The 25985-nt window shown below is 37.7% G+C and overlaps 1 protein-coding gene and 1 pseudogene across 7 annotated transcripts in view; both read right to left on the reverse strand.

Annotated features, from left to right (window-relative positions):
- Patj (PATJ crumbs cell polarity complex component) overlaps nt 1-25985 on the reverse strand; it is a 342906-nt gene that overhangs the window by 108559 nt on the left and 208362 nt on the right. For all 7 annotated transcript variants that reach the window (XM_048815262.1, XM_048815263.1, XM_048815259.1 and 4 more), the window contains one exon: nt 15708-15799. In XM_048815262.1, the coding sequence (XP_048671219.1) occupies nt 15708-15799 (92 nt within the window). The remainder of the gene's footprint in view (nt 1-15707; nt 15800-25985) is intronic.
- Nucleotides 24429-25985, reverse strand: part of LOC107141412 — a 4473-nt pseudogene continuing 2916 nt past the window's right edge.

The raw sequence follows: 25985 nt of genomic DNA on the forward strand, positions 1-25985 counted from the left end.
TACCCTATTGTAAGTCATTATCATTTCTCATCTGAATTAATGGAGAGCTTTCTACTCATCTCCACACTTCCATCCTTTCAGCAATCCTCCCCAATCCATCCCTCACCCAGCAGAGCTGTTGTGGTCCTAACATACAAATCTGATTATATTTCTATCCCTTGCTTAACATCCTCCCATTGCACTTAGGATCAAGTGTATTGTGTTATTTTATGAGAGAAATTCACTCATTAGAGTTGAGCTTTGGGAAAATTGCTTCTCATAGCCTCCGTTTCCAGAGTGCTGATGTAGGTAGGTTCAATTACAAGAATTCTGGTGTAAATTCCTTGTGGAATGAGGGAGCATATAAAGAAATGAAGTCTAGGTATCACTTCTTGGATTCATGGATCATCTAGTTAGTGAGCCAAACCAAAGCAATCGGAAGAAAAACTAAAACTATGAAGTGCCAGAGAGGATGAAAAATGTATCTATTCTTTCCTGACAGCATTACAGATGCCTTGAGTATGCACTATTATGTAAAAGATGGCTACTGGTTTTCAGGGGTTATAATCCATTCCTCAGCAGTTTGCTCATACATAGAAAAAGTAGTCAGTTACCCTGGGGTGAGTAATCCCATTTTCCCGGTGGTAATACTCCTCCCAGTTTCTTCCATAGAATAACACAATAGAGCTCAGCTCAGAGCCTAATACCAATGGGACATATCTGCTCCAGATTTGGAACTCACACAGCAGAGTGCATTTGGCAGTAATTAAGTAGATGCTTTTATATCTCTTTCAAAGGTTACCAGCAGTGAAAATGACTACACATAAATTCTTATTAAGAAATCCTGATTAATGAGACCAAGTTAGCTCAAATCAGCCAAGTTATCCCTTCATAATTTAATGATTTTCCCCAAATTAGTATGACTTCAGTGCCCTTTAAAGTCAGTTTAAATTTTTAAAAATCTCAAGTAATAGGAAACCTACACTTAGTCCCAACGGAGACAGGAAAGCTGCTATAAGAAGTTATAGTTCATAATTCCTTATACTCTGCTTCATAGTGAATTTTCACACACCTCAGCATCAAGCTGTAGAAAGCTGACTTACTAGCAATTTCAAGAGAAAATAAAGAAGAGGGAAGCCAAAGGACAGAAGGCACTTATACTGTAACTGAGCAGTTAGCCTGAATGACTTGTAGGGAATCTTTGACCCCCTAAGAATCATATAAGGAATGAAATCTGTTTGCTTTATAAATAGTCTTTCTTTCCATAAAGTTAATAAGTTTCTTAGACAGTGGTGCCCCATACAGCATGGCAATTCTCGATCACAATTGTTTGGTAGTGTTCTTATCATTATCTTTCATAGATGATGGAGAGATAATGGAGTTGGACCTCGGATAAGAGAACTATTTTCCAGGGTACAGAACTCTGTGTGTGTACGAAGTCCTCCCAGTCCTTGGGGAAAACATTCCAAGGCCCCCAGGGGATGCTGGAAACCACAGATAGTATTAAACTTGACATTTATTCTAGTTTTCTCTATATACACATAGCTAAGATAAAGTTTAATTTTATAAACTAAGCACAGTGGGAGACTAAAACTAATAGAATAATTATAACAATATAATGTAGTAAAGTTACATGACAATGGTCTATCTTGAGAGTCAAGACAAACACAGATATTTTCAGAAGCGTAACTGAGACCACAGGAGTGTGTGACTGCTGTGTGACTTGCTCTCTATACTTGCCATGCTATTCTTTCTCCCTCTCCAAGAACAAGGGTGGGATCTTAGTTCTTTGAATCCCAGCTTGTAGCAGGGTACTGAGCCAGAGAGCAGGCATACTGCACATGTCCGTTGAGTCAGAGGGGCCTGAACAAGGCAGGAAAAGGAGAGCAGAGCCATCAAACTACGCCCTGTGCTTTCCATGCTGCTTCAATAAGTTAATAACAATGTGCTGCCAATGGTTGATCAGCTCTCAGAAGTACCACATGTGAAGGCCATTCTTTGGAGTATCTGCTCAGCTCACAGTCAGTCCCTGGATGGGTCATCATGTCTACACCAGCTAACTCAAATAACACTGCCTCAATCTGAGTGGATGGAGGGGGCAGACACCTGTTTTAGTTTGGGGCCAAATTCTCTCTCTCCAGGACTCTTAACTCTAGAGGAGACACACAGAGCTCAGGACTGTGGTGTGGAGACACTACCAAAGGCAAAACTCAAGGCTAAGTGGTTCAGAACTCCCTTCTGCTAGCAGCTCTGGGGATGCCTGGGTGCCTTCCCTTCAGTCTTAGTTGTATGACTCCTTTCATAAGAGTCTGTGCGACATCCTTGTATTCTTATGACACACTCCTTTTGAGTTAGACTGGCTACAGCTTATTTTAATTGCTTGAAACTCAACAATATAGTTCTCATTTTATTTTGAATACATACATTTATTTAACAGATATTTGTACTGTGGATACAAAAACGATTAAAACACATTTCCTGCCACTGATGGTATTGGCAGTTAGTGAGGAACACAGCAGAGGGGACCTCTTGCCAAATCTCAGTGTGTATGTAACATAGGAAAGAAATAAATCTTTTTTGTTTTAAGTCACTGAGAATTAGGGCTGTTTGTTACTGAAGCGTAACTGAGTCTATTCCTCACGGACTGAGTCTGTTCTGAGTCAAGCTACACAAGTTTACAATAATTTTTAAAAAGCTATCTTTATACCTTATTCATAATAGCTAAAAATTAGAAACAACCCAAAATGCCCATGGACCTATACATGAGAATGGATCTACACAGGATCCACAGAAGAACAGATCTACACATTTTGTATATTACAGTAAAATACAAAATTACTTTAAGGAGTAATTTTAGGAAAAAACTTTTGCTAAATACAACATGGATAAATCTCAAAACCACTATGTTGATTGAAAGAAATAAGACGTGAAAAAATAAATACTATTTGATTCTATTTGTATTAAGTTCAAAAACTGTCACAACTAACCCAGAGTGACAGAAATCAGGAAGCTCTTTATTCTGGGGGAAGGAGGGAGTGATTAGACGGTGGCACCCACAGACTTTGGGTATGACTAAATACTCTGTATGTTTGTTTTGGGTGAAGATTACACAGGTTATGCAATTGTCAAAACTCAACAAACTAAACACTTAAAATCTGTTGTGCTGAGTATAAATTATGCTACAACTGAAAAATAGATCTGTGATTATATGTAGTAAAGGAAAACAACTAGGCTATCCTGGAAAGAAATCTAGGCAAAGGTACAGAGAGATTGAGAAAAAATACAGATTATATCACTGATAACTTATAGATAAGATACAGAACAGCTTTAACAATCTTGGTTTCTTAACCTATGAAATTGGGATAATATCTACTAGCTGAGTTGTTGTGAGATAATGCAAAGGGTAAAGTGCAATAACAGTTAAAATTTTATGTTTTATGGTTTCATGATATTGAGCCTTAGATGTTTAAACTTCCAGGCTCCACGTCTTCAGTTAACTAAAGGCACCAAGACTAATGGTTTCATTCTAAAGGCTTTATTCTTTCTCCTAGTTCCTTGTCCCCAGCCTAATTCTTGTACCTTTTGAATTGCCTGGATCATAAAAAGAGTGCCCCTACTGGTTTCCTTGTTCTGTTTTTTTTTTCTGCATCTAAATCAATTGAAATCATTCCCTTCTCAACTGTGAAAACTATCCCCTAGAAACAAGCCTGAAGATGGAACCTGAAGAACCCATGTCCAAGAGCTCCCTTTATTGGTGCTTGTTTTGTAATTACTTATTTGCACGTCTTACAATTCTTGGAGAACTTCATAACTTGTGGCTTTGCATAGCATCTACCATACAGTAGGTCCTCAGTAAATATTTGCATTTGTTTAGGAAGTTTGGACTCAGTTCCTGCCCACATCACTCTACCTGGGTAGCATCAGCAGGTTCTTGCTGCACCTACTTCTCTAATAGCAGCCACTCCCTGCTGAATTTCTAAACTAATTACATGGTTTCTCAGCAACTGCATCCTGTTCTTTAAGGATACTTTACATTTTTAGAGGCACATACATGTCATATACAGAGATTTGTTGATTCAATTGCATATTTTTTATCCATTAAAATTATAAACACAATTCAAGCTGTAACAAGGGGTTTATTAACATGTCTTTAAAGCATTACTTCAACAACCCTTGACTAATTCCCAAAGAGAAATACAAAAGATGCTCTAAGATAAACTCTAGAGGAACATGACAAATTGTGGTCAAAAGAAGAATTAATGGGCTATAAACACAACAAATTTATGTTTCTGGGAAGCTCAGTGAGCAATTTCTGAATGAGGAAAAATAAAAGATGCTACCAATGTAAATGAAGCGTGTTTGTGTGTTTGTAGAATGCCATACTTTTCATTTACAAGGTCTGAGATTTCTCCAATGGGTATTTCTACTTTTAAAAGGGAAAGTGTATCCCATCCAAAAATTCGTAGAGCTAAACAGCCAAAACAATTTTGAAAAAGAACTAATTTGGAGGAGGTCTCACGCTTCCTGGCTTCAAAACTTAATACAAAGCTACAGTAATCAGAGCCATGTGGTACTGGCATAAAGATATATGGATGCCATAGAACAGACAGTCCAGAAATTAACATTTATATGATTAAATGATTCTCAAGGAGAATAGCAAGACATTCAACAAGGGAAATGAAGATTTTTTCAACAATTAGTGCTGAAAAAACTGGATAATCACATGCAAAAAGAATAAGGTAGATCCTTCCTTTATACTATATATAAAAATTAGTTAAAAATGGATCAAAATGCTAGGTGCAGTGGCACATGCCTGTAATCCCAGCAGTTCAGGAGGCTGAGGTAGGAGGATAGTGAGTTCAAAGTCAGCCTCAGCAACTCAGTGAGACCCTGTCTCTAGATAAAACACACACACACACACACACACACACACACACACACACACACACACATAAAAGGCTGAGGATATGGCTCAAAGGTTAAATGCTCCTGGGTTCAATTCCTGGTACACAAAAAAAGAGGGATCAAAGACCTAAAAATAAGAAATAAAATAGAAAATTCTTAGAAGAAACACATGGAGAAAAAAGCCTGTGACATTGGATCTTAATAATGATTTATTTTAAATGACACCAAAAGCACAGGCAACAAAAGCAAAAATAGACAAATGGGATTACATCAAAATTTGAAACATTCTTCATCAAACACAACCAACAGAGTGAAAAGGCAACCTATGGAATAAGAGAAAATATTTGCAAATCATGTTTCAGAATACAGAAATACTTCTACAACTCAATAACAATCATAACAAAATTAGCAACCTGATTAAAAAAACAGGGAAAGGATACGAATAGACATTTCTCCAAAGAAAATATACAAACAACCAATAAGCACACGAAAAGGTGTTCAATATCTCTAATCATCAGTGAAATGCAAATCCAGATCATGATGAGAAACCCCTGTTCACTCATTAGAATGGCGAAAAAGGCAGAAAACAAGTACTGGCAAGGATGTGAGGAAACGGGAACCTTGTACACTGTTGGTGGGAAAAATAAAAATGGTGCAGCTCCCAGGAAAAACAGGATGGAGGCTTCTCAGAATATTAAAAAATGAATACTCATACAACCTAGCAATTTTACTTGTGGGTCTATAGCCAGAGGAATTCAAAGCAGCATTTCAAAGGAAATATTACAAATGAATGTTCACAGCAGCATCATTTCCAACAGCCAAAAGGTGAAATCAACTCAAGTATTCATTAATGGATGAAAGGATTTAAAAAAAAAAAAGTGGCACATACACAAGATGGAATATACATACAATGGAATATTATTCAGACTTAAAAAGGAGGGAAATTCTGATAGATGCTACAACATGAATGAATCTTGTTAACACACTAAGTGAAATAAGCTGGTTAGGCAAAGAACACATATGGCAGGATTCTGCTGTGTGGAGGTACCTAGTACAGACACATTCAGAGACAGACAGTGGAACAGTGATTGCCAAGGGTGAAGAGAGGAATGGGAGGTTTTGTCATGGATAAAGAATTACAGTTTTTTTTTTAAAAAAAAGAATTACAGTTTTAGAAGATGAAAATGTTCTGCAGATGGACGGTACTGAAGGTTGAACAATGTGAATGCATTTAATTCCTCTCAATTATAAACTTTAAATGGCCAAGATGATAAATTTCGTGTTATATGTATTTCACCACAATTTTTTAAAATGAACTGATAAAGAAACAGAAAGTAGGGGTTGGGGTTGTGGCTCAGTGGTAGAGCACTCAACTAGTATTTGTGAGGCACTGGGTTCGGTCCTCAGCAACACATAAAACATAAATACATAAAAATAAAGGTATCGTGTCCATATACAACTACAAAAAAATTAACAAAAAGAAAAAGAAAGTAAATGGTGATGGGAATAATGTTGGACTTATTGAGATTACTATTTAAAATCACTATTTTCTTTAGGACTGTTCTGGTCCTACCTCTTCAAAATGTACTCTCACCAAACCTAGAGGATTTTATTCTGTGCTAAAAGCAGAAGTTTGGGGCCTGCATTTATCATGAAATGCTAACTAGGTTGGTTTAGGTGACTTTTTTTTCCCTCCAACCTCTTCTAAAACAATTCCAACTACAATCTAAATCTAGATGCACACACTACAAAAATGTTGAATAAACAAGGACAGAGGAACCCAACAGGCACAAATATTATTTTCTGACTACTAACTTGAGTGATTCAAGACACTTGGGAAAACAAAAAAAAAAGCAAAAACAACTTTACAACTGGAACATGACATTGAATTAACATTCAGCCAGAAAAACCTCATACAAATGACCTGAAAGTAACATATAAGACAAAGCAAATCATTACAGCTCAATGGGAACTAAATTCCTTTCTGAAAAGATGCCAGGAGCTATCCCTAACTATATGAACAGAATGAGTAGTTTCCAACTCACAAATGGAAGAAGCAATCAAAAAGCTGGATGTGCTGAGCAGAGACAAAGTTCAATGACAGTGGAATTATGAATTCTATTTTCTTGGCATGCCAATGTCAATCACTAACAAGAGCTGCTGAGAGTAACTCAGCATCCAGACCCACATTTTAAAAGGTGCCCCCAAGGCAAGTTCTAAATTAATTGTTACAGTTGCACAGAGGAAAAGGTGGCTTAAAAAATGTTTGGCAGTACAAACTGGCAGGAAGGTTGAGGTAGGGAGTCTAGGACTGGATGGGGTGGAGGAGTTAGCCAAATAAGCTTCTCAGAGCCATTCTTTCTAAAAGATAGTATAGTAGATGCCCTTAGCCATTCCCCTCTTATGCCTGGCTGAAAAAGCCCAAATGTTCAGATATCCAACCCATGTGCTGGGAAGGTGACCCTCCCCACAGAGATTGGCTCAGGATAAGTTTTGATTCCTCTGCCATAACCATGCTGATCCTGTTTCCAGAGCCAATAAACGGTTTGGCAATAGGAGGCATGCTGTGGAGACTTGTTCAGAGGTCCTATGCTCTGCTAAAGGTGTTTCAAAGACAAAAACTTCTGAGAATGGAGACTAAATGCCTGCCTGTGACAAGAAAATGCACAGAGGAAACTAAATTTCTCACTCTGGTTACTCATGTCCTGTTCAGAAAGCTCTACTTTTACAATCCTTCCTATTTAATAGGATTCTTTGTCAGCAAGCAAGAGAAATGAATTTGGGCCAATGTAAGATCCCAATACTGGGATCTCAAAATAAAGAAGGGCTATAGGACCAGGCTGGGAATAGTTTTGAACTAAGAGACCTCCAGAGAACAAGAAAGCAGGAAGCAAAGTAACGTCATTGCAGGAACATTTGATCAGGACACTGTGGTCAATGGGAATAAACACCATTCATATACATATCATTCACATTATTAGCTTCCAATTCTAAGCCTAAGGTCTCCCATTGTCCAAGCTGAGGTCACATGAACACTTACTTACTGGCCACAACTCAGCAGTGAAAGAAGGAGCGGGCTCTTTCAGCTTCCACTGGGAGATAGGCATCTGGATTTGTTATTTTTACTGTCCCACCATGTGTATATGCACGCACATGTGTGCTTATGCTGTGAACATGTGTGTATACACGTGTCTGCATGTGGAAGGTACACTAAAGGAAACAGGCAATTTCCAGGACAAAGAACATATGTCAGAGATATGTATGTATATTTGCATATGTATGCATGTGTGTGTATGTCTATGTGGATGGACAGAGAGAGAGTGTGTGGTGCTGGGAACTGATCCCAGGGCCTTGCACATGCTAGGCAAGTGCTCTGCCACTTAACTGTAACTCCATCCTCATAGGCATAAACATCAACCAGCAAACAAGGAAAAAATGCCCATATCATCCCTGATGACCACAGGTGTTTCTGAGTGCCAAAAGGGATGAAACAAATAGTCATAATTCCTATAAGCTATATGCTGGTACTGTTAAGGAATGGGCATAGCAAATAAAAATTCTCTTTATGAAATAATAAAACTGATTTTCAAAGATACTTTATGAGTTATCTAAGAAAGATAAGGGATAGAGCGATTGCCTAGAGGTATAAGGTCCTAGTTTCAATCACCAGCACTGTATAAGAGAACATTAAAAAGAGAGAGAGGGAGGGAGAGGGAGAGAGAGAGAGAGAGGGAGGGAGGGAGGGAGAGAGAAAGAAAGACGGACTTCTTTTTGGTTTTAGTACTTTATCTAATTCACTGAATTCACCTAACTCATAAATGGCCCTATAAAATATTTGGTCATTCCAGATTGGCTTAAATCACCCTCAAAAGAAAAAAAGAATATAGCTATTATGGATATTAGAAAGAATATGCCATAGGCTTAAGATGATTCCAGAAATGTATGACCCAGTGGAATCATAACTGTATTAAATGTACAAGTTCCCCAGGTTATAGTATTTCAAAGGGAACAGTGCTTCTCACTTGGATGTACCTTTCAATGTCTGACAAAATATGGAAATACAAAACATTCTAACTCTACCTTATCCTTGATGACAAGCCTATAACTTCTAGTTACAAGAGTTGATAGTTTGTTATTATTTAACATGGATAGTGCTATACAGGAAACAAGTACTGCAAGAACTGAGGTGAGAATGGGCATTTCAGAGTACTCCGAGAGACTCTGCGGGTCTCCCACATGGTGTCACTAACCAGAGACAGAAGATCCTTGAAGCCGCCGAGTGTCTCTGCTTCCTTCCTCCTTGCAACTCCTGGAAGGGTTCAGGGCTAATGACAGGCCACCTCCTCAACACTTCTGGTCAAACATACCACGTGTGTTATTTTATTGTGCATTTGAAAATGGCACTGCATTCTTTAATGGTGCACGAAAGTCAAGAAGATGTCTCCTTCCCAGATTCCAAATAATGAACTTACACAGCTGGACCATTTAATGGTTCTCTCCTAAGAAAGGACTGCTTTTCTCCTACAAGTACATGTTCAGATGCACTGGACATAACACCTAGTTCTGGAAACTTTGGGTTTCTATACGTGCTGTGACTTTGCTTTTATCCTTCAGGTCTTAGTTAACCTGTTGAGTTCTATCACCACAAATGTGGGACATGAATAAAAACTTAAATTGAATAAATACATCACTTATAGTAACTTTTGAAGTGAATATTATGCATTTAGAGTTCTGTTCTTTTGAGAAAAGAAACAGGTGAACGATTACAGTGTTTGAATTATATATATGGTAGGCATATCATACGAAAAGATATATAAAGGATATGTAAGATTATGATTTCCACCCTATTTTAAGCCTCCTGTGTTAATTTCACTGACATGTTCACAGAATCAAACATTTGGGACTTAATGTGTTAAGCATCTGTCTCTGTGACTTCTTCCCATAGGCCCCAAAGACAAGGTTAGCTGCGTCTTTCTGTGCATTCCTACAGCACAGCAGGACCTATCTCACTGGATAAAGCACTAGATTGTGGCCTTTTCTCTGTCTCCATTTTTTAAAAAATATATATATTTTTAGTTGTAGTTGGACATTTATTTATTTATTTTTATGTGGTGCTGAGGATCGAACCCAGTGCCTCGCATGGCTAGACAAGCGCTCTGCGGCTGAGCCACAACCCCAGCCCTTCAGTCTCCATTTTTAGCAGAGACTATGTTCTCCACCTCACTGACTTCACACAATCAGCACAAGCAGGCACTCGGGGGATACCTGCTGAATAAATGAACGACTTTCTTCATGAAAGTAAAACTTGTGCAGTGCAAACAGTCTTTTTTCCCTATTTATCAAAGCTAGATTTCATGAATCAAGAGTATAATACAGGTTTTAAAATCCAGCATTCAAGTTCCATCTTCAGAGGGTCATCATCCTAGTGATGACTCTAACAGTCACATTAATTTCAACTCAATATCCTTTTTCAGGGATATGGCCAGAGGACAATGGGCCACACTGTGTTTTTAATTACAAACAAGACATATGTTCAATCGATACAGTAAGGTGGACCCCCTGGTGAGTTCACTTTTACTCAGGAGGGCTTGACAGCCAGCACTAAATCTTTCCGAGGGTTTCAGTTTCATTTGGCCTCCTTTAGCCCCAGGAGTTTTTACACAGTACACATTTTCCACATGTAATTAAGTAATGGAGAGTGAGTTGTTATACATGACATTTAATTTTCGATAGTGGGGGAAGGTATGACAAGAGCTGCAGGCAAGATCATTAATCTCCTTGGATCCCTGCACTGCCAAATGCAGCAATTCCTTCTTCATCGTACTGATAGAGGTCTCCTTCTGTACTTAAATTGGTTTGCTCATGTAGAGGGGATAATGCCAAACAGGAAAACCCATAGAATTGAATGTGTGGTACACTGTAAGAACACAGACTGTGATGCACATCTGGATGATGCAAAGTTAAATACTTTAGTATATGAGAATTGACATGTTTAGGATACAATCTACAGGACTGTGGAAATCTAATGATGTAAAAAGAAAGAGGAAAAATGACGATGTAAGCTATGTATATATAACTTGTTAATTTTCACTAATGACCCATAGATCCCTTGCAAATGACAAATCAATTAGTGTATGAATAAATACATGTGTTAAGAGAATATGACAAGGACATGATCACACAAGTGTACATCACTATAGACGGCCTTTAGTTAATTAAAGTGTTGTCCACAGCAGAGTTTAACAGCTTTTTGAGATTACTGCTAATCTCACTTCAAAACCTGTGGCCAGTGTCTGTTTTTATTTCAGTTGTCAAAAAATTTGAAAAAGAGCTGCCACGATATAAAAGGCAAGATTTTCTGTATAATGGAAAGGCACACTGAATAATAATTTCAACTAAGGAAGGAAATTTTGCCAGTAGAAACACTAACAGCTTTAGAGACTAGTTTTCAAAGTAACCTTGTAACACAGTACAAGTGACACAGAGTTCATAATTATAATCCCATTTGTGGTGCTGAGATGATTCAAGTGTCTAGCTCCTGAAACTTGTTAAAAAATCAATTTTTACTTGTTTCTGGATTTGGTTTCAAAATAGGCAAAATTGGGGTTTTTATAACAATAGTTGGAAAGTGGTAACATATAAGGCAGAGGTGAAAAGGTACGTATCTAGGTACATAATGAGCTAGACAAACAATCTGAATATGCAGGCCACCAAGTATAAAAGGATGCAAATTTACCATTTTAACCCTATTGGTTACATACAGGTCCCAATGTATAAATAGGACAGAAATCTACCATGTGTCCCCAGAGTATCCATAAAGGTCACTACATACAAAGAGGATGCAAATCTACTATTATTACTCCCCATTAGTCATATGCAGACTTGAGGAGCAATAAAATATTTTATTCTTTGCATTAAGTGCCTCAAATTCTGACACTATTTGATATTACTCACCCAGGTAAAATCTATTATATTTTATAATCGATTATATTTTATAATAGATATGGGGATTCCTTTGTGTTAATTAGGTTTTTCTTTATGAATGTGATTCACTTAAAAAATATTCAACACTATGGAGTTACAAAAGTAAACAGAGGGGAAAAGTATATAAGAGACAATGATTCTTTTTTTTTTTCTTATCCTTCTTCCTTTTTTTCTGGTTTCTCTTCCTTCCTTCCTCTTTCTCCTTTCACCCTTTTTTTTTTTTTTTTTTGCCATAATCATAATCATCACCATAATGGCAAACATTGTTGAGTCCATGTAGACTAGTAATTTATATGAACTAATACATTAGAGAGTTTATGAGATGGCTATACCAGACCCATACTACGGAGTCAGGAAATTGACCACGCTCCCTTAGCTGGGGTTCTATAGAGCTGGGATTCAAGTCCAGACAGGATGAATCCAGGGTTTCTTTTCTCAATCACAAAGTCTTTTAATTCAGCCAGGCTTTAGGAAAGAAAGCTATCTCTTTAAGGAAGAAAGAATGTCAGAAGAACAGTTCCTCCTTTATGGCAACTTAAGCATTAATTAAATTTTGGCACACAAATTATCAGATATACATCTACTCAACAAAAAGCTATCAATTGTGTGTACATCTCTCCTGGTTCAATTTAAACTCATGGTCACAAAGTGAATATGACAATTGATTACTCAGAAACACTCCTATGTCTTTTTTCTTTCTATAAAAGAATACATAAAGATCTTCCAAACTTAAGTGAATTTGGTACAATAATAGGAAGAGGGACTGAGTCCTCAAGAATTTTGTTGAATACTGAGTTCAATAAATAAGTAAATAAATGTATATATTTAAATCTGTACAATTATAATAACAGTAACTGAACTATGATTGTTGCTTTTGGAAATAGTCTACAATTGTTTTGTTGGAGCTAAAAAGGAAATTTTTTTCAATAGTTTTCTGAATGCTCATTATTTGTTAGGCATTATAATTGAATGACTTTGTAAGAAATGTGCGTTCTATGGTCTGAATGCTTGTGTTTTCCTCCAAGTTCATATGTTGACACCTAATCCCCAACATGAAAATATGAGGAAAGAGGTGCAGCCCTCAGGAAAGGGATTAGTTCCCTTGTAAAAGGGGCCTCAGGGAACCCCGCCTGCCACATGAAGATGACCCAACAGCAGACACCTTCAATAAGACAGGAAGCGGGGCCCTCAACAGAAACCAGGTCTGCCAGCACCTTGATCTCAGACTTCCCAGCATTCCTAACTTTGAGAAATAAATTTCTGTTGTTTATAAGACACAGTTTATGGCATTTGTCATTGCAGCCAGAATGGACTAATATATTTCATAATTAAGTATTTTGAATGTACATGGATATTTCTAAATCACTGAAAATCACTTCAATAAATAAGCATTTAGCAGCACCATCAATTTACTCAGCAAATTATTTTCTTGACTGATTCTGCTCTGTTCTGAACAATTGAAATTGAAATCCGACACTAAATCAATGGGGCTTTATTGTGTTTATTAAAATTCTACTCAGCTTTCTCTTCTGTATTCTACATAATTTCAAATCATTTAAGCTTTCTTCATTGAAGGAAAAGGGTACTCTTTCCTAAATGCTGCATTTTATTACATTATTTCCTCTGGATCTGATTCAATTTTTTTTTCTCTCTATTAAAATAGGATAGCCCAGAACTGGGAATAAAGACCTCACAGATGCTGAAGAGGTTGCAGTAATGTCAACAGCAACACTTGGAGCAGCAGCCACCACTCAATACTAAACCCTATAGAGTGACATTGTTAGAAACGTATCTTAGTCCATTTTCCATTACCATAATAAAATATCTAAGAATGGGAAACTCATAAAGAAAAGAGGCTTGTTTAGTTTTCAGTTTTAGAGGCTGAAAGTCCAAATAGCATTATACTGGCGGCTCTGACAAAAGCCTCGTGACAGACTGTATCACAGTGGGAGTGTGTAAGAGAGGCAGAAATCACATGGGGAGGCAGGATGCGTCTTCTTCCTTCATTTTTTTCATTTTTCCTTTTTCCTTTTGCAGTGCTCTGGGTTGAAACCAGACCTTGTGTATGCCTGGCACGTAATGTACCACTGAGCTATACCCCCAGCCCAGGCTTATTCTATGATTTGCTTTCAAGAGAACTACCACAGAGTCCCTTGAGAACCACCTTAATTCCTCCTGAGGGTGGGGTCCCCAGTGACCTATCAATTTCCACTAGGCCTCACCTTTTCCAGGTCCCCCTTCCTTTTAACATATCCACACTGGGGTCCAAGCTTCCAACCACGATCCCTGAGGGACACACTCAAACCACATCCAGACCACAGCAGTGCCTCACACACCTTCTCACGCAGTCCTCACACAGCTTTAGATGACGTCCTCACACCTAGACCCATTACTTGTGTGGACCTCTCTTGCAGACGACATCTAGCATGGCTGAATTTTCTTCAAAATTGTTTAAGTTTTATCATCTAATTCTCATTCAACCCCTGACAAGAGGAACAAGGGAACCAAAAATGGAGAAGGTGCCAATAGAGCACATCAAGGTGAGCAAGTCTGAAGGGGTAGCCTGAACATACAAGGGCACATGAGAAGGAAGAAAGCTCTCCTGCTTTTTTTTTTTTTTTTTAAAAAAACAGGGATTTAAACCCAAGGGCACTTAACCACTGAGCCACTTCCCTGGCCCCCACCCCACTTTAGAAAAAAATTATTTAGAAACAGGGTCTTGCTGAGTTTCTTAAGGCCTCACTAAGATGCTGAGGCTGGCTTTTAACTCTTAATCTTCCTGCCTCAGCCTCCCAAGCTGTTGGGATTATAGGCATGCGCCACCACGCTTGGCAACGTTTCCTCCCTTATTAGTAAGGTAGAAAATTAGGAAGTCAGAAAGGACCACCAGGTAGGAGACAAGGGCTCCAGAGCAGGACTGCTTCAGAAGAAAAGTAGCAAGTCCAGGTGAGGCTGAATATCTACATGGGAAGGAATATTTCAATACTGGGAACGAAAGTACCCTCTAATCCCAGTGTTTCCTGTGATTGGCAACTAATGAGAAAGGGAAGAACAAGACAAATTATAAAATAGCAGCTAACATTACTATATGTTCAACATTATGTTGACATTTAAACTTTTTGAAATATCCCAGTGAAAGAGGTAGGGCTTTGCTATCCCCACTTTACAGATGATAACCAAGGCCTAGAGGGCGACATTAATGAATAGGGCTAGTTACATCACTTAAAAACAATTCAGATTTACTTATCATTTCATCCAAATAACAGAGAATTAAAGAACCTCATTCTACTGCTGATGTGGCAATAATGGCTACTCTGATTCACTTACACCACAAGGGCTCAGTCAGGTAGCAAGTCAGGTTGGGTAAATGTGGCCCCCCAAACACACACCATTCTCAATGGCAGACTTGACATCTCCTCACTCTGGATCTCTCACCAGCACTCTTAATAAGCTCCCCAAACTTTCCTGGGTTGTTTCCTGCTGATTCTCTGATGAAGACGTTAGTGAGTCCACAGATGGTGCCAGGAGAAATTATATTTATATACACAGTAACCAAATCCAGCAAGGTAAGAATTTTTAATAATGGAAACATAAATACTGACCACAACTCCCAATTCTATCAGGTAAAACAAAATAAAACAAAACAAAACAATCAAACAAGAAAAATCCCATAGTTAAAAACAACTGTACTTTTCATAATGTGACAGAAAAGGAAAAGATATTTTTAGAAAAGACAGCGATTTTCTTACACAAACCAAAACTAAAATAATATTACACCAATAAAAACATCTTTAGAAGAGACTATAGATTTTAGAAAACCAGACCTATCTATATCTTACCTGATGAAAACAAGCTTGACCTTGGATGGGGCAGTCTTAATAATGGCAGATGCATTTTGGTGACTTCTTCCATAGAGGATCTGATTATTTATCTGTTTGAGAGGAAAAAAAAAATGTACTTGTACAAACACCATCTGTATATTTTATGTAAAATATGTTTATATACATTTACAAGTCTATATGTATGTATTTGGAACTAAGTAATAAAGTTTTCCTTTTTTTTTATTTCCTTCAGTGCTGGGGATTAAACCCAGGGCCTTATGCATGCTTTGTAAGTGCTTTACCACTAAGCCACACTCCCATCGCAAGACTATTAGTTTTCAAGGATTATATGTAGGTCTGAATAAGGCTAAAAATCTTTATTCTTTTTAGTACAAACACTAATTCTAAGCAGCCATAAGAATCTCATAAGTTCAATTTTGACTACAGTTAAAAAGAACATAAGTTCTTGATTGTTTCACTAAACAGTAGTTGAGCTCAATGCAAAAACTTTATGATAGATATTTCATTTCCTACAGCTTTTCCAGATTCCTAAAAAATGCAGAAAACAGACTAAACTGTAGTATTCACCAGAGCTCTGGAGGACCCATTGAACGTGATTCTGTAAATGTGTCAAGGTTATTACACAGCATAAATTTTGCTACCCCCGAGGAGATAAATATGTATTCCCATTTTAAGTCAAATTGTAGATCAAATGCATACAAATATTTTACAGTAGACAATCAATGAGCCATCTGTTCATGTCTAAGATGAGGAATTTTTAAACTTGATTGCTGTCACCTACATATGATCTAAAAACATGAGATATAAAGTTTTCCATTCTAGATGTTCCCACTGATAGTCTGTGAGGATAGCTATAATCATTCTCTTATTTTATTTCATTGAATTAATAATTGCTCTTACATTTTGGCTTTATCTCTCTCTAATGAGCAATTAATAATAGTATACTATTATAGTAACCTTATTAACTGTGACCTTGATAATTTCTACTTTTTAAAACAGTACAATATACTCTACAAGGGATAATAAAAAGGTATCAAAGACTTTAGTAATCAGAACCTACTTTGTCTGCCCTTGATGTCTCTGAAATTTTGCATTTGAAAATACACCTGACAAACCTTTGAAGACACAAAAGTGTCTTTTTTTGTCACAACAGTTAAAATGAGAGAGCAGATATAAGTGAGTGCTTCAAAAGCTGGAATGAAAGTATAATGTTTGTAACTGTCTTGAAAGAAGCTTGTCCATCACCTTGCCAAAAGAGGCTGAGCCAGGCTTCACACCCAGGGCTGTTGTGGTGACCAGCTTGAGTTACCTCTTCATTCTACCTGCTATCTATCAGGCCTCCTGCTTCACCAAGCTCTCGATCTCACAGGAATCTGTTTTTTCACAATGTCATTTCTCTGGGACTCAGTTTCCTCCCCTCTAAAAGGAATTTAAGTACCTACTTCACAGAACTGTTCTGAGAATTAGAAGGGGCAATGCTTTTGCATTTTATTTATAGTGCTCTTAATACCCAATAATTCTTTTTGTGTTCAAAACCATTCATCTGTTTTTAGTTATAATATCATGCATTTAGAAATGTGTCCACTCTCCAGATTATATATTCTCTACAAATATTTTCTGTTTTCATGGTGTAATTTTTATATAATTAGTTTGTGTGTGTGCATGTGTGTGGTGTGCAAACCAGGTCCCAAAATAGCATGTTATATGTAAAACCTAATTTTATATAAATTATATGTATATGCATTATATACACACACACACATATATGCAGATAGATATCAATCTATATCTTTTTATAAGGGATGCTGGAGATTGAGCCCTGGGCCTTGCACATGCTAAGCATGTACTCTACCATTGTGCTACACACCCAATTTATATATATCTTCTTACCTAATTTAGTTATTTAACTAAGGGAAATGGCTGGAGAAATAATGTAGTCATTAAAAGTAATGTTAAAAAGCATACTTAACGACATAGGAAACGTCCAAAATGTGTTAAGCAGCAAAACCAGGTTCCAGGATAGTATGTCTAGTCTGATCATGTTTTTTGCTAATCATATTTTCCAACGTCATTAACTTACAAAGAACTACAAACAAGAGTCGTTAAATCATATTTGTAAATGAGATGACATGTGGAACAAACCTGATTCAAAGCCTGCACTCAGATAACTGTTTGCGAATGTTTTCTCCCTTGTGCCTGGCCTCTGCATCCAGTGAGCCTTTTCTAAACCAAACCTATTTAAGCCTGCCTTTGAACTCCATGACACTAGGCTTAAGAAAATTTCTTATTGTGCTTAAATGCTGGCAGAACATGGAAAAGCATCAGTGCAGGTACACAACATTTATTGAGTTGAGCTAAGCTCCTGAGGGCAGAAACTGGCATGTACCTCTTGGTATTTCCTAGATTGGCGTGCACAGCTTGTACACAGTGGTGCTCAGTGAGGATATGACGAACTGCAGAGCCTTGCGTGAAAGTGGCGCTTAATCAACTGCCAGTATGCTTCCTTTGACATGGGATCCAGCCTTCAAAACGATTGAAGTTTAAAAAAATTGGTTTTGATCAGCAAAAAGCTTGAGCATTTTATATATATCTCACACTGTTTCAGGTTCACAGCCATTCCTACTTTTTAGCCATGAACCCCCATTTTGACAGAATAGACTATATGGTACTATAATCTTAAGAGGGAAAAATAATATCCCAAGAAAGCAGTTTGTTAATTTTAATTTACTTAAGAGTGAACGCACAGTTCTGCCTTTCATGATGCTGTTTGCAAATGCTCAGAGGCTCTGGCAGGAGGAAGGCCTTCACTGCTGCTGTTTCTTCCAGTGCCAGCTACTGTGAACGGGACTGCTCCCTGCCAGTGCTCAGAGGCTCTGGGAAGCTGCTGTGCAGTGGGAAACTGGGAACAGAGCAAGAAACTCAAGACAGAGAGAAACGTGCCCTTATGGATTAAATCTCTGGGTAAAGAACATCCAAGACAAAGCCTCATTCTGCCCTTAAAAATGACACATGAGCAACTCTGAGTTTTAGGAGAGGCAGCTTTCCTTTTTGTTTTTGTATTGAAATTAAAGGTAGATGGCTTCCAACTACATAAGCAGTTTTTATATTTCCTCCTTCCTAAATGAAGTACTCCAGAGAAAATTCAGTAAGCAATTAGAAAGAATGATTCATTTTGTGCACAATTAACTTTAGACTGCCTCTGATTACTAAGAAACTGCTGTTTTCTGAGGGCACTATTTAAACAACAGATGTCTGTGATCTTCTAAGCACAGCATAGGCAAAAAGCAAAGTCTCTACACCTCCCCCATAGTCTTTCAGGTTAAAGATAATCAATGACTACCCCTTACTGAGGGCTTACTGGGGCACAACACTGCCAGACTCTTCAATGTGTAGTATCTCATTTTAAATCTCAGACCAGCCAGGGTATTATTTATTTTAACTAAATTATGAAATTGAAACAGAAAAGCTGAACAATTTGCCAAGGTAATTTAGTGATGAGCTTAAAAGATTGTAATCCTAGGGCACACCAAAGTCACATGGCCGTAAGGCACACTTCAAAAGACAAAAAAAAAAAAAAAAAATCAGATGATTTTTTGAGGCCATCTTCATAACATGCCTATAAACTTTGATCAGTAACAGAAGGTGCCAGACAGCTCCCATTTTAGGCCCTGGGCTTCTGAGATGAAGAGGTCAACACCAGTAGAGGAAATGTCCAGTGGCAGACTGGGAGGCTTTCTAAAGGCCCAAATGTAGTATGGAGTCTTGCGGGCTGTGTTTTTCTCTTGTGACGAACAGACTACACCCTGAACAATTATTAAACCTCTTGATATTTTTTCCCACTACATGAATATATACAGATTGAGCATCCTTATGGCTTTTTCTGACCCAAATCAAAGGAAAACAATTAAAATATTTCATTTGGGGGCAAATACTGCCCCTGTCCCTTCATAATCTGAGTGACCATTCAGATAACCTAGACAATGGGCAAACATCATTAAGTTCTACTTATTTCAAGTAAACAGAGAAATAGAGAAGACAAGTGCCTTTCCCAAAGTATTCTCCTTTTAAAGGTGAGTCAATGATATAAGGGAAGAATAAAAGCATTGTTGAGACGTGTCCTTATCTTTAATATTATCCTCTAATCAAGTTGGAACTCTAATGAATTGGAATAGGATCCTTATAAGAGGAGACACAAGAATACAGCAAGGAGCCCGTTTGCAAACCAGGAAGGGGCTTTACCAGGAAACAAACTGACCAGCACCTTGTTCTTGGGCTTCTAGCTTCCAAAACAGTAAGAAATAAATATCTGTTGTTTAAGCTGTCCAGTGCCTGACATTTATTACAGAAGCCCAAGTTGACTTATACAGTCATTTGAACTAATTTCTGTTCCTTGCAATTGAAAAGTCTCCACTGATACAGCTCTTGAGGCCCCTTCTAATTCTGAAAATTTATACATCTAAGTGACATAACTTATCTCTCAGATATTCAGAAATTATCCCTTAGCATCCTTAAGGAGAAAGAAGAAAGATAAAAAGGCTCCCTGTCCAAAGGGGCTTTCTGTGCTTTTCACCTAGATGCTGATTTTCTTTTCTGTTTTGGACTTTCTCTTCTGATTACTGTCAAAGAGGGTCTTCTGAGACTTCCAGATAGATAGTAACTTCTGTCTCAGCTCCATGATCTCTGGTCCCAGAAAGGTGATAACCTTTCATCTGATGGGTAAGTTAGTTCACTTTTTTCCAGGTTCTAAATTTTCAATTCAGTGAGTAAATTATAACAGCTTTGGGTAATGAGGTCCACAACCCCAAATGAGATACACCTGTATTTGCAAAACTTGTATAAAACAGGTCTTCATTGCATTTAATTTTTGCCCTTGTGGCTTGGTTTCTGCTATTGTGGAGGGAAAAAGAGCAAAGGCCTGTTATAAGGTAAGTCCCCGATATATCAAATATGGGAGACTTAACCGAAATATTTCAAAGTTTGTGTTGGAAGTAGAATGAGGGTTAATCCAGCAAAGATTCAGCAAAGTAAATGCTGAAAATTCTTTTCTAATACTACATAAATTTTCACTTTAAAGGTCTTTAATGAGATTTGTTTCAATAAAATTAATTATTCAAAAAATATTATGAAGAGACAGTTTTAAAATACTCTTAATTTTCCATAGTTCAACTGAACATGAATATAAATTTATGCTGCAAAGCAGCTCAATTAAATCTATTCAAAAGACATATCAAGTTGGAAGTAAAAGTTAATTAAGCTAGGGTTGAAAATATTAATTATACAAAAATTAAAATTTAGTTCAAGTAACAGATCTGCCTGAGGTTTGAACATCATGTCATAATTTATTACACTCAATAATAACCCTGCTGATGCTTTTTTTAAAAAGCAAAAGGCTTTACTATGAAAAGTGATAATTATTAGAAGCTGAGTTGAAATTCACATTACTTAAATTGCTGATAATGATATTGAGTCCTTTTCCTTACTTTCATATATCCTGAATTTCACAATTTAAGACATTAAAATATACAGTTTAATTTTGTCTTTGTCTCTTTTATTAAATAAAACACACATGCAGGAAAACCCAAACAATTCCTAAGTGCTTAAGATGATGAATAATCTCACACATTAACTTTTAATCTAATTAATTCCACTTCTAAAGATTTATCCTAAAATATTAAAAATTCAGACATCAAAATGTCTATCATGGATATACTTTTAATAGGGGAAAAAACTTACATTTCTTCAACAAAAGGCTTGTTGTATTCGTGGTCAAATGTCAACAAATGGAACATCATTCCATTAAAAGGAGGTGAGGGATGTGCTATATCTCTGGATGGGTTGCAAAAACAACACTTTTGGGTGAAAAAAAGTAATGAATATCATGTGACCTACTTATTAGTCACATGATTGTCATAAAAGTTCCTGTGTGGATGTAAAGGAAGCTTGTGACTGCCTCTACTATGTCAAAGCCAGTATCTCTGATAGTGGGATTTCCACTGTTCAATACTAATTTCTTATAATTACACCATTTAATAAGCAATATACAAGGCACACACACTACTCACCTGCACATGTACATGTACACCTTAAATATACTACTTCATTTATCTCACTAATCAGCAGAGGAGTGCTTTATTACATCTTTATACATGGAGAAATTGGGGCTTAGTAAGTTCAAGGAATTTGACCAATATAACACATATACAGCCAGAATTTATAGCCAGTTCTCTTTGAGTCTAGAAGCCTAGCTTGTTAATAATAGAAAACAATCCTTGAGGGTATTTATCTGGGGTGAAAAAAAGAAGCCATAGGCTAAGTAACTCATTTAAAATCCTATGAAATATTAATTCCAACTTATAAGGCTCACAAAATAGAAACCCCAGATCAAGAAATATTCCAAAAAAGTGTAATAGTCATGTTGTGTACCTTGTATTTGCTCCCTTATTCAACAGTCACTGCACACTTGATAAAAATACAGGAATTTCTGTTGCTGTCATCATGATAGCTGCCATATACCGAACAGATAACAGATTTTCTAAAAGCTACTTTGTAAGAATGACTTTATTGAGTCAGTTATGGTCCCAGCCCTCAAGCACCTGGTACTCTAACAAATGACACAAATCCTGGAAACAAATAATTGCATCGCCCTGGAAACAAATAATTGCATTGCCATATGGTGGATGTGGGCATAAAGCAAGCAGCAGCCATCTCTTCTCAGAGCAGGCAGCAGGACAGCAGGTTAGCAGGCGTGGAAGGAGGTGAGTGGCACTAGGTTGGGGATAAGCAGGTGAGACGAATGCAGGTGTGAAACTTGTCTCTTTCCAGGAAACACAGGTACCTCAGTGCAGCTTTTTGGGCAGGCACAGAGAAGTAGACTAATGTATAAATAAAGACTTTGCAGACTTTCAGAATATTTTTTCTTCCCCAAAAGCTGGGCTAGGAGTCCCATGATGAAGACACTCTCTTTCCAAACCACTGCTTCAGTTCTGAGAGGAGGAAAGGGTTACCAAGGCTAGGGGTGGAACAGGGAAGATGACCAACATTCACAGGAAAACACAGTTCCACAATAATGAGCAAAGAATTTTGGAGAATTTATCACATTTTTTTCCTCAAAAAAGAAAAAATTAATATACATCAAGGAGCAAGTTCTTAGTACTTTGGACAAAATAGCAGGCTTTAAGGACTAAATATAACAGATGCAGTGCTAAAATGAGATTTGCCACAACTTTGATCTAATCTATTGCTTGTTCAGGACAACGTTCCCAAAGGATCATATTCATTTAAAAGGCTTAAGCATGAGAGATTTCTTTTTTCTCAAACATTCAAACACAATTGAAATATTTTCTATTTTCTCTTCTTCTTCCTTTTTTTTTTTTTTTTTTGTACTAGGGGTTAAACCCAGGGCACTTTACCACTGAGTTACATCCCTAGCCCTTTTTAATTTTTCACTTTGAGACAGGGTCTCACTAAGTTGCTTACGGCCTTGCTAAGTTGCTGAGGCTGGCTTTGAATTTGTGATCTTTCTGCCTCAGCCTCCTGAGCCACTGGGATTACAGGCATGTACCATCATGCTTGGCTCTAAATTGAAATATTTTCCAATGGCAGATTAATAGTAATATGTAACTCATTTCTTTCTAAAGATGTATTTGGTGCATTGGGAAAATAGCAAGATACTCTTTTGAATCCTAGACCCCTGCCATAAGTAGAAAAATATTAACTTTAAAAAAAGTGAATGGAGAAATAGGTTTATATATTGCTTTGATTTTTAGTGTTTCTGTAGAACTTGCCTGAATTACTATAGGTTGGTTCACTTGAACAAATAATGTAGTTGCCTACTGTTAATTTCCTATTGCCTTGGGGTTATGGTATGTAGTTCAATGGTAGAGCAAGTGCTTAGCATGGGTGAGTCCCTGGGTTCAATCCTTAGAGACAGAAGGAAGAAAAGAAAGGAGGGAGTAAGGAAGGATTTTAAATACAATCCAACTTCAAAACCAATTAAGAATTATTTTGATCTAGCAAATCTTAGCATTAGTGCACATGTAAAAATCTTGTCTTTGGGAGTGGTTTTATTCCTCCTACCACAGGTCTACTTTACAAATCTCTATTGGTGCAAAGTGACTAATGTCCCCCAAAGAGGGACTTATAAACTCAGTATCAGGACCACCAGTATCCTGGTGGGTTCCCTCAGCCTTGGTACATGTGATTGCAGACTTTGGGATAGATAAAGGGTAAAGAGAATGGATGAAAAGGCACCTCAACAAAGCAACTATCACAACACAGTGAAAACCAGAGCCATAAAAAAATTAACAAACCAAATACAAATCTAACATCATTCTGCATTTTCAGAACTTGGTTTCATTTTTGCCCAATGTCCTTGGTCAAGCACCCACCAGCATTTTCTACATTCATGAGATACATTTATTGGTATTAAAACTGTTAAAATAAAAACCAAACTTCTGTTTTGCTAGGAATGGAACATGACCCAGCTATCCCACTCCTTGATATTTATCTAGAAGAGCTAAAATCAGCATACCACAGTGATGCAGCCATATTGATGTTTACAGCAGCACAATTCACAATAGCCAAGTTACGGAACCAGCCCAGGTACCCGTCAACAGATGAATAGATTAAGAAAATGTGGTTATACATACACAATGGAGTTTTCCTCAGCCATGAAGAAGAACTAAATTATGGCATTTGCTAGTAAATGGATGGAACTGAAGAACAACACGCTGAGTGAAATAAGCCAGACTCAGAAAGTCAAGGGTCCAATGTTTTCTCCCACGTGGAAGCTAGAGCAAAGGGGAAACAAGGGTGTGGTAGGGCAGATATCACAAAGGGAAGGTTAATGGAGTAGGAGACTGAGAGGGAGGGAGGAGGAATGGGAAAGGGGAGGAAATGCAAAATGAATGACAAAATGACATTACGTGTGTATATAAATATACCACAGTGAATTCCAACTTTACATGTATCTATAAAGCAACAATTAAAAATAAATGCATGAGTGGAAAGGAGACCAGTCGAGGAAGGGGCAGAGGGGGAAGGAGGAGCAGAGAGAAGAAAGGGACGCCAGGGACTGAAATGGAGTAAATTAAACTCTGTGCATGTATGATTACATCAACATGAACCCAACTGTTATATAGGACTATAATGTACTAAGAAAAGCATAAGAAGACTGCTGTTTTGACCACAAGTCACACATAACTGTGATGATAAAGAAATCAAGTACTCGATGATTACCTAGTGCAGTGCACTCCCCAGCAAGAGTACAGAGGAATTAAAAATGGATCAGAAGTCTCTGGCTTCCAAACTGCTCATGGTTCTCAAATTAAAATCACAAAAAAGAAGGGGAGGAGAGCCTGCCGGCAACACCAGCAGACACCAGACAGGACAGTGAAATGAGTCAGAACTTAGGATGGTAACTTCCTAAAGTTTTAAAAACACATAAACCACCACCCCCATAAGGCCAGAGAGTACACTGCTCCATTTGTTTCCAGGAAAACATAATAACTGGCGTTGGCTGATTATGATCAATGCGGTCTCGGTCCCGGCCTCCCAGGTGTAGTGTTCCTGTCCTGCCACCTCTAGATACAGCTGTTTCCAATTGCTGCTCTGCTTCTGCTGCCACAGTGGCTGCCTGTGACTGTCCTGTCTGGCACTGGATGGCCCCGGGGGTGACCTGCTTCCTTTCACTGTGCATATTGTTCTCATGTCTCTTCAGAGCAGATGCTGGGCAAATGCCTTGGCACAGGAGACACACACAAAGGGCTGTTCCCCTCTGTATGCCCTTTCATGGTCCTTAAGAGGGACCTGTGTTTGACGGCTTTGTTGTACATGTTGCATGTGAATGGTTTTCTGTTACTGTGAACTTTTGTGCTTCTTGAAGTCTGGGCACAAATAAATGGTTTTCTACACACCTTGCAACTGTAGGGCTCATATTTACCTCTTTCGGGTGAGCCTGTGTGTATACATTACAAACAAATGGCCTGTCCGTTGGGTAGTTTCTCATGCTTCCTCAAACTGCCTTCATCAGAAAATGACTTCCCATATGCTTGACAGGCAAAGTGCTCCTGATGGTGATTGTAAAGCAAATACTCAAGCTCCATGTCACTACGGGCTCTTGTTCACCTGGTGTCTGTTCATCATTCAAAGAACTCATCCCATCACTGAATGTTAAGGCTTGAGGGGTCTGGTACCCCAAGTCTTTGGACTCTGGAGTCTCCACAGACTCTTTCTGGCTATAGCAAAATTTACTTTTTTTTTTTTTTTTTTTTTTTT

Source organism: Marmota marmota, unplaced genomic scaffold, assembly GCF_001458135.2.
Source record: "Marmota marmota marmota unplaced genomic scaffold, marMar, whole genome shotgun sequence".
In the NCBI taxonomy this organism is placed as follows: Eukaryota; Metazoa; Chordata; class Mammalia; order Rodentia; family Sciuridae; genus Marmota; species Marmota marmota.